At 32.3% G+C, this 10,883-nt stretch overlaps 1 protein-coding gene across 1 annotated transcript in view; it reads left to right on the top strand.

The window, feature by feature from the left end:
- The first annotated feature begins 4,895 nt into the window (after positions 1 to 4,895).
- Positions 4,896 to 10,883, top strand: part of LOC122271803 (putative sodium-dependent multivitamin transporter) — a 50,004-nt gene continuing 44,016 nt past the window's right edge. The window contains exon 1 of the mRNA XM_071184231.1: positions 4,896 to 5,309. Coding sequence (XP_071040332.1) covers positions 4,968 to 5,309 — 342 coding nt within the window. The 5' untranslated portion in view covers positions 4,896 to 4,967. The remainder of the gene's footprint in view (positions 5,310 to 10,883) is intronic.

Genomic DNA, 10,883 nt, shown 5'->3' on the forward strand with positions numbered 1-10,883 from the left:
TATTTATTAAATTAATTAATTAATTATTAATTATTATAAATTAATTATTTAAAAAATTAATTAATTTAAATATTAAGTATAATTTATAGGATATATACTTTCTTTATAATGCCATTACATATTTCTATTAATATAAAAAGTTTCAGAGTTTTTTATTCACTTTACTTTTTTGGGATTTTATGAACTGAAAAATGACAGTTTTCGTGAGAATGACCCATATACAAGATTTTTATGTGCCATGTACTGTTTTTTTAAAAAATTTGTTTTGTTGTTTTGTAACACACAAAAAAAGTATATTTTTTAATCAATTCATACAATAAATGCATTTGCGCAGTTACTAAGTTGTATGTCTGAAATTTCAGTCGATTTTTATGTTATTTATATTGCCATGTATGAGTTTGAATAAAACTATATCATATTGATATCATACTGAGTTTGTGTTAGTGTTTACGAAAATAAACAAAATGAAAATGAACTTATTATGTTTGTTTTCTTAAATTTTTTTACGTGTAATTCTCATAATGTTAAAATAAACATGGGTCTTCGACGTCTGAAAAATTGATGGCTCTTTTTAAAAGTGCATTACAAAACAAATTTAATCAATGATCGAATTTTTTTTTTTTTTTTTTTTTTTTTTTTTTTTTTTTGGCCCTCGACCAAAAGAGTTTGCCCATCCTTGATCTAACCTATCTATTTTTACAAGAGAAGATCACAGACATGCATCAGAAATAAACTAACGTAAGATTCAAGATTGGCCGTGTGAGACACGGGCATGTGCAAATTTGCAGGTAACTTTCGCCTGTGTCACACACAAGCAAATGTGCTAAGAGGGTTAATGTATTTTACCAATTTGGCCAGGCGGAATTTCAAAACCTGGTCTCTCGTGAGGTTGAACCTCAATCCTTAAGATCTTGTATTGATCCCTCAGAGGGACTGCCAAGAGTTTTTTTTTTCATTTCGATCAGAATTCCACTGCAAACAAGCAAACTCACATGGAAGATCATCTGAGACAGTTGGCTCCGGAAATTATCAGTTGCATACCTAGCGATGCAATGCAGTTTTATACCGATGGTAGTCGTACAAAAGATGGTACTGGCAGCGGTATATATATTAAGATCCAACATCTAGAAAAATCAATAAAGCAACGCAATCCAGACACTTGCTCTGTCTTCAGGAGCGAGTTAATAGCGATTAAGGAGGGGCGTGAAGCTATCTTTCCCTACGACAGTAATTATGGAGAACTCTGGATTTTATCGGACAGCCGCAGTGCCCTGCAACATCTTAGTAGTTGGTCCTCTGCCAGCGATGAAATTAGTATATCTATCCTGCTCAGGATGAAAAAGATTTCTCAGCACCGTCACGTGCATCTCCAGTGGATTCTATCACATGTTAATTTTGGTGGCAACGAGATAGCAGATAGATTGGCCGAAGAGGACAGTGAGGAAGATATGCCCACCGGGTTATCACTTACTTATCAGAAACTCTACTCCAATGAAAAATATAGACAAAAATCAATCTGGCAAACTCCACCTACGCACCAATGGTATAACGCAACATCTCCTGGCACCCATCTGGGAATCAATAGCAATCGAAGCTCCCAGACTGCCTTGGCTAGATTCTCAACTGGTCACCTAAAATGTCTAACATTCGAAAGTGGCACAAAAATTTACCCGACTTGTAAAATATGCTGTATCCAACCATCCTCACCGAAACATATACTTGATTGTGTCGGACTGTCCAGTGGTTCTATTACCAACTCATCGAAATTTATTCCGCTCGGAAACTAGCTTTCATCGGATTGCCAATTTCGTAAAATCCACTTTGCCGCAACATGAGCATATCGGAATCCGGAATCGAAATCGCCATTCCACACGATTCCGGTGAAATTGAAGTTTATAGGCGGGACTAACTTTGACCCATTAGAAAATTACTATATTTCTAATTTATTAATCTGGCAACGATATGTTTGTTTTCTCTTCTTCTATGCGAGCTGAAATTGCATTAACTTAGAACTGAAAGCTTAAAAATTCATACATTTTCAACAATTTTGTGTGTTCTATGCCAAGCATGTGTTTATCTGAAGTATAGAGAGTAATATAGAGTAAAATTACAACGTAGTATTTTCAAATGGCTTCACGTACAAAAATTAATATTCGCCAGCAAACAATGATTGTGGAATACCTAGAAAAAAAAACAGATTTGAATAAAGGAACCCTTACCGACATATATATTTCAAACAATATAGATTAGACACATTTTTTTAAAAAATACAAGTCATGCACACGTAAATTTGTTAAATTTTCCCATGAGAATTAAAGATAAAAATCTTTTTCATCAAAATATTTATTCGTAGCATTTATTATGAAGAAATCTGCCAAATCATTTCTTAACGTCCGCAAAAGACTATCTACCCTGCTAATGAATTGCCCTCAATCAAATCATCTTCATTTTGTTTTGCTTTAACAGGGAAGAAAGATAAAATAACTCATAATTTATGTAAATATTTTAACAGTGTTGCCTTTATGAATGTTTTTTTTTAATTTTTTAAAAGGAAACAATCATATTTTGCGTTACACGTAAAGGGAAACAACGAAAATATCTTTCAGATTGCTTGACGCTTTAAGAGTTCTAGGTTAATGCTCAGGAATCGTAATGAATTTTTTTTTACATAATGAATCATTTTTTAGCATCTTTGACTGACAGCTAATTATATCTGTGAATATAACGAGATGCGTCCCGCAGCGGACTGATCGTTAAGACGCGGTTCGCAGCAGATCACCGAAGTCAAGCATCACTGACTACGGTCAGTGTGCGGGTGGGTGACCACTTGGATCAGTCTGCGTAGGGACCGAGGGTGTGCGGTATTAGTCCTCGTTAAACTGTTCCACCGGAAAGTGCTCGACTTCGCGTGCAGGTCGTTGGGCTATCGAAGCTGGGGTGCCATCCCATCTGCAGAGGATCAAAATTGTGATGGCTTGTCTTCGGATCATCCTCAGGGATGTTTCCCAGACCGTCGCCAATAGCCCATTGGGCGGCTCCAGTGCGACGTAAAGTAACTACAACAACAACATATAACGAGATGCTCTTTATATTTCTTGTATTTATATTTTTAACTCTTTCCAAAAATCAAAGTGACTCGCAATTTAAGTATCGGCGAAAAACAATATTTATAAAAGTTACAAAAATAATTTATTTTAACCATGATTAAGTTGAAATTAAAATTATCAAATTTTGCGTTACACGCAGAGAAAAACTACGAAAATGTTTTTCAGATTGCTTGGCGGTAATTGGATTTCAACTAAATGTTCATCATTATCTCAATGAAATTATTTTTTCATAATCAATCATTTGTTATTATTAATCAGGCCCAGCCGTTGTGGCTCAGAAGATCTGGAGTCTCCTTGAGGTCAGGCTAACCATGGGAGGTTTTCGAGATTTTCCGCTCCATGTTACGGAAATGAGGGTTAGTTCCATCAAAAAGTCCCCCATGGAGGCAAATTTCACTCAATACTTGATACAGGACTCTCCTTGTCTTCTGGGTTGGATTTAAAATTACAAGACTACGGAGCTGAACATCAGTAGTCATAAACACAAAATTAGGTCGGCTGTTCGACGATGGTTACAAAATTATGAAATGGATAAGTTATCATCTTTCTGAATATAACGAAAAACTCTTCTTTTTAACTCAATCCGTAAAACAAAATAAGTCTCAATTTAAGTATCGAAATACAATAATATTTATGAAAGCTATAAAAATATCCTATTCTGAATAAATCATATATTTTTCATATTGGCTTTAACCGGTAGTAATGACAGAAAACAGCGCCTTTTTTATCACTAAAATAAACTAACCCCTATCGGAATCTAGATTTCGCTTGCTCTAAACCAGCCGGAATCGGATTCGTAATTATTTCGCATCGGAATTTAGTTTCAATCGGAATCAGAATCCGTGAAGCTGGTAATGGGGCCACAGCTGGGCGGACTTAATTTCCGATCCACTTCTTGTCATCGACTTTCTGGCTGTCAACAACTTTCTGGAGTTGATCTGACTAATGTCAGATCCGTTAGGATAAGCAGCAATAACAACAACCAATTTTTTCTTCTTTTTATAATATTGTTCATTAAACAACCAAAATAACTTCTAAAGTGCATCACGTTCATTTTAATATTATACACAAAATAAAATTAATTTTCTTTTTTCTTCCAGTAAAGTATGAAATACACCTCCGATTCGTTTCGAATGTAATAAAATGTAATTCAAAATGTCTTCAAACTTACCGTGTTGAAAAAAGTAGGTTAATTTAAATTTCTGAATATTTATATAAAAATTTTGTTTCCCTTAATAAGAGCGCGAATTTTGTTTCAGTAAAATTTCATTTTTCTTTACGCGTTTCGAATAAATTTTTTAAATTTCATTCTCATTATTTTTTCAGAATAACATTTGCTATTTTGAGGAATGAACGTCATTTATTTATATAATGGCCTTATCGGGGACGTTTTCATACTTTACATAAATAGAATTTGTCATTCTGTAGAATGCCTAGGAATTATATGCAATGCCAAGGGAAAATATGTAATAATTCCCATATTTCATACATTACCTAAAACCTTCCGGTATTGTATACAATGCCTAGTTACTATTTCATACTTTGTCGGTAACGTATATATTCTTTTAATCGCCATTCAAAAGGAAAACATATTTTTTTCTTACAATAAAAAAACAGAAAAAGGTTAACTTTTAATAGAACATAAATTATAGCATTTTCTTCCACTTGTTATCATTGAAAACGACGTTTAATAAGAATAAGACAATTAAAAACAAGAGAAATATTATCCTTTTACGAAGATAAATTGCTCTGAATATAGCTTAATTTTTTTTCAGCATTTCATAATCAGAAGATTCTTTGCACCGCATTTAATAAGCTACAGCAAATCACAGAAGTTTGTAATCTGACAAAGAAATCAAAATGTTTAAAAAATACAGTCTTGGTGTTGCCGATTATGTTATTATTTCTTTGACACTTTTGTTATCGACTGGGATAGGATTATGTGCAAGGTATTTCAAAGGTCAACAGAAAATAGCTACGGATTATTTGTTGGCAGGAAAAAATATGCCAAAATTTCCTGTCATCTTTTCTATCATTGTTACTCTCACATCTACGTCTTCGTTTCTTTCATCACCAGCTGAAGTTTACAAATATGGCATCGCTATTTCCATCGTTAATTTTATGATACCTGTAGGAATGTTTATATCATCAAGCGTTATTATACCAGTGTATTTCCAATGCGAAGTTTCAAGCATAACTGAGGTAAGAAATTGAAATTCATTTAATGAAATTATTCCTTTTTAATTGCTAACAGGAAATAAATATAAAGTAGTGGGGCAATATAATTATAAACCTCACAGTCTGGAAAAAAATTTATGTGGTTATCATGAATTTTATTTTAAGTTAGTTTTAAGAGTTCAGCTGGCCTATTATGACCAATTTCTGCCGGAAAAGTGGCTACTTTGTAATAGGATAAGTCCGTGTATTATGGGCGTTATTTAGTGAATGATTCTAAAAAGTAATAAAGTACTTAAAAGTATATCTGATAAAGCACTTAAAATATCTATAAACAAAACTAAGAAACGTTATTGATGAAAAGAATGCCCCTTCTGGAAAAAAAGGGACTTACAAATACCTTGCTTCAGATCAATTCTACTGTCAACTAGAAAGTAACTTTCAAATTATTATTTGATAATAATTTATTTAAAACTAATTATCACTTTTATTATATTATATTGATGCAATATCAGTAAATATTTACTTTAAACGTGTTATCATTTTTAACTTAAGTCCAAATATATTGATACAGTATAATGTATTTACTGTATGTAATATAGTTTATGTTGAAGGTATGATGATAAATTTTATTTTAAAGTAGTGCAGTTTATTCCTGAAATATTGCTGCACTCCTAAGCATTTACACACATTAGTATCATTACCTTATGTATGTTTTTGTCAGTGTGTTGATGTTATTCATCCTAAGAAATTTCAGAAAAGCTACTTTATCGCATATTTTTAGGATTAGAGATACTTTTTTTAGTGACAGCGTTTCATATAATCTTTGATCTCAGTTATTTCATTTCAGTTCATGAATTTGACTATTACACACATTGAAAATATTTTGAATTAAAATCTTTATTTTTTTCCGAACTGTATTACCATAACATTCCTTTCGACTTATATCAAAAAATAAAATGGAGAAAAATCTATTAATTAATTTTGAAATGTGTACTTAGTTACCAAAATATATGAAATAGGCATAGTGTGATTTTTCTTACTTCTATGGTTGAATTTGTAGCACCTTTTCATTCTTTTGTCAGTATATTGACGTATTCGTTCCTAAGAGATTTCAAAAAAGCAACTTCATCGCATACTAGCTGAATACCCGTTCTTCGCACGGACAGAATTAAAAAAGAAAAAAGGAATAAATCAGTACTGAGAAACACAACGGAACTGAAAAGCATATACCGACACAACTTGATGGAAGAATCAGGTGAATGACATTTTTAGGGGAATTAATGAATTAGATAAAATGAAACACAAAGTAGTTGCGTCCATATGGGTATGTTTAATATAACAGAACTGTTTTTATTTTCACTTTTATCTTAACATAACTAATCCTGATTAGTTTCTAGTATGCTTTGCATGATTTTTATTCAAATGAGACAGTGGTAAATAAAATAAAGCAAAGAACTATTAGTATCACCTTCTAATAAATTGGATAATATATATTAATAAATAATAATATAATCTTCTATAAATTTGGATACAAGTTCTATTTTCGTTCTGAAAATGTCACTTACCTGGCTCGTCCGATAAGTTTCTCAATTAATATAGCCAAAATAGTTTCGAATTTTTTTTTTAAATTTAACCTTTTGCTCACGGCTGAAATAACAGGCGGATACGATCATCACACTAACGCTGTAAGCAAAGGGTTAATATATTTTGTAATCTTCGGTGGCTTTTATTGAAGTAAGCGAAGCTCGTTGTTTGTAATGGAAAAAAATCTAAAAATAGATTCGTTGGAAAAAAGATAAAATGTATTTAGCATCACTTGCCATGATGCTATTGCTCGCGGATAATTCATGATAGTTAAAATTTACCACAATTAAGTGATTCTCTGAGGAAACATATCCCTTTCGAGAGGTCTCAAAATGCTTAATTCCAAAGTATCGGTATTGAAACTGATTAGTATTGGTGCAGTTTTAATAATATATATAAATACAATACACTAAATATATAAATAAAATATTTTATACCTATATTATGTTTGGTACTTAATGCATAACCCTTCAACATTTGAGTTTATACATATGTCAGTGGCAGCAAACTTTAAAAAAAAAAATATTAGAACTTCATAAGAATTTTGCAGCATGACCATTTCTCTGTTAAAATATTTATAAGTAGCAGTGGAAAAAAGTTCTTTTAATTATAATATTAATACTCTATTTCAGCTATCACCGAAATAAAAATGTTTCCTGAAGTAGAATTCTCATCAATAATTCGCCAGTTACCATAATACCAGTAGTTACCGTCAGGGATACATATGAATCAAGCGTCATCTGCGAATGTCGATTTTTTTGAGGTTTCCATTAATCTTTCCTCCATGAGCTTGACTTTTTAGCACGTAGCTTATTTTATTTCAATTAATACACCTTACTCGAACTCAGGGGATAGAGCGTTCGCCTTCCTATAAGGTGAATCGGGGTTCGATCCCGGCGATGGATGGTCGAAACGAATTCCGCATCCTGCTTGCACCGACCACAGTGCTGACGTGAAATATCCTGAGAAGTAGACTGATCATGGGTTAGAGTCCCCCTGCCGTAAGGCTAACCGTCGGAGGTTATCATGATCTTCCTCTCCATGTAACGCAAATGCGGGTTAGTTCCATCAAAAAAGTCCTCCACGAAGGCAAATTTCTCCCGATTCCGGATNAAAAATCTAAAAATAGATTCGTTGGAAAAAAGATAAAATGTATTTAGCATCACTTGCTATGATGCTATTGCTCGCGGATAATTCATGATAGTTAAAATTTACCACAATTAAGTGATTCTCTGAGGAAACATATCCCTTTCGAGAGGTCTCAAAATGCTTAATTCCAAAGTATCGGTATTGAAACTGATTAGTATTGGTGCAGTTTTAATAATATATATAAATACAATACACTAAATATATAAATAAAATATTTTATACCTATATTATGTTTGGTACTTATTGCATAACCCTTCAACATTTGAGTTACATATGTCAGTGGCAGCATACTTTAAAAAAAAATATTAGAACTTCATAAGAATTTTGCAGCATGACCATTTTTCTATCTAATTTACTGTTAAAATATTTATAAGTAGCAGTGGAAAAAAGTTCTTTTAATTGTAATTCATTATAATATTAATACACTATTTTAGCTATCACCGAAATAAAAATGTTTCCTGAAGCTACGGAAAACACCTTGTAGAATTTTCATCAATAATACGCCAGTTACCATAATACCAATAGTACATATTACCGTCAGGGATACATATGAATCCAGCGTCATCTGCGAATGGCGATTTTTTTGAGGTTTTCTTAAACGAACTTCCCATTAATCTTTCCTCCATGAGCTTGACTTTTTAGCACTTAGCTTATTTTATTTCAATTAATACACATTACTTGAACCGTGATGACTCAGGAGATAGAGCGTTCGCCTTCCTATAAGGTGAATCGGAGTTCGATCCCAGCGATGGATGGTCGAAACGAATTCCGCATCCTGCTTGCACCGACCACAGTGCTGACGAGAAATATCCTCAGTGGTAGACGGATCATGGGTTAGAGTCCCCCTGCCGTCAAGCTAACCGTGGGAGGTTCTCGTGGTTTTCCTCTCCATGTAACGCAAATGCGGGTTAGTTCCATCAAAAAGTCCTCCGCGAAGGCAAATTTCGCCCAATACGTGATCCAGGATCCTCTTGTCTTATGGATTGGGTTCAAAATTACAAGGCTACGGAGTTGAACTTTAGTAGTCGTATACCCAAATATTGGCAACGACGGTTATAAAATAAAATAAAATTAATGCACATTATCAATATTAATTGAGCATTAGTGTCAGTAATAATTTGCAAATTTTTTACTGTTACACAAAACGCGAATTAGTATGTTTTCTCCTTATTTTCTCTTTTTAGTTTAGAAGTTACTTTTTTTTTATTTCACCTAATGCATATTACCAACATTAATTAAGCATCATTGTCGTCAATGATAGTATGACGTTTTCTTACGGTTCTTCTAGACAAATAAATACCTTTACTCCATTACTTTTGCTATCTAGTACATAGCTTATTTCTTTTATTTCAATATGCATATATTACCGTAATTAATTAAGCATCATTGGGGTAGATTTTTTTATGTTTCTCCTTAACGAATTAGTACCACATACCCATTAATTTTTGCTTTTTTTCCTTTCAATTGCCGTTGATTTTAAATAAGTAATTTTAAATAAATTTGGCGCCGTAGTACCAAGCAATGTCTATTAAATTTATCTGACATAGCGAATATAAAATAATAAAATATTTAAATACGTGCAATAAACTATTTTTTATCAAATAGAGCTATAAGCTAGCAAATATCTCTGATGTTATTTTAAAATATGTGAAAAATTGAATCTTTAAGTTTGAAATAGAGGCTAACGCTTAGCCAATCAGAAAACTCCATTCCGTTTTTCGCTTATCCCTCTCAAGCGGTATGTCGTAGAATGCTCTAATGTCAACAGTGACCTTCCTTGTGCATCGAACTATCTGTATGCTAAGTTTCATCGATTTCAGTTGGATGGTTTAGGAGTCGATAAAGGACATACACACAGACATTCATTTTTATACATATAGGCAAGCTGAATACCCACCCGTTCTTCGCACAGGGAGAGTAAAAAAATAAATAAAAAATAAATATTGAGAAGCACTACGAAATCATACTCAAAACTGAAAATCATATACCGATTCAATTAAAGAACTTGGTGGAAGAACCAGGAAAGTGAAATTTTTAGGGGAATTGATGAATCTGAGAAAATAAAAGAAGTGGTTGTATCAGTACTGGTGTGTTAAATGTTACAAAACTGTTTCTGCCTTCACTCAAATCTTAATATAACTAATTACATCAGTTTTCAGTATGCTTGCATGATTTTTATTTTAAATTAGGCAGGGGTAAATAAACAGAAGCAAAGAAATATTTGTCCCTGTTTCTAATAAATTGATAATAAAATAGTTCGAATGCAACTTATTTTTAGTTCTGAAAATATAACTTACCTGGTTCTTCCACTAAGTTTTTCAACTAATATAGTTAAAATAATTAAAAAAAATTCATTAATATTATTTGTTGACGTTTTGGGTGACTTTGTGTTATTGAAGTAAGCGAAACCAGTTTTTTTTAGTTTTTCCAATTAGAACAAAGATAAAATGTATTTATCACTTTGCATGATGCTATTGCACTGTCAAGTAATTTTGTAAGGTACATATCCCTTTCGAGGACAATAAAACGCTTATTTCCAAGGTATCAGTATGTACCAGAGTTGGCCGTTGATTACATTAATCGATTGCAACTGTAATTGATTACAGATAATTACAGCTATGTAATCAATTACTTGTAATCACGATTACAAGTAATCAATTACTTGTAATCAGGATTACAACTTTCAAAAAATTTTGATTACAGCTCAAATCATGATTACAATTTTGATTACAGTAATCAATTACATGTAATCACGATTACAAGTAATCAATTACTTGTAATCGTGATTACAACTTTCAAAAAATTTTGATTACAGCTGTCAAATTGAAAACAATTTTGATTACAGTAATCAATTACTTGTAATCA

Source organism: Parasteatoda tepidariorum, chromosome 8 (genome assembly GCF_043381705.1).
Source record: "Parasteatoda tepidariorum isolate YZ-2023 chromosome 8, CAS_Ptep_4.0, whole genome shotgun sequence".
Classification (NCBI taxonomy): Eukaryota; Metazoa; Arthropoda; class Arachnida; order Araneae; family Theridiidae; genus Parasteatoda; species Parasteatoda tepidariorum.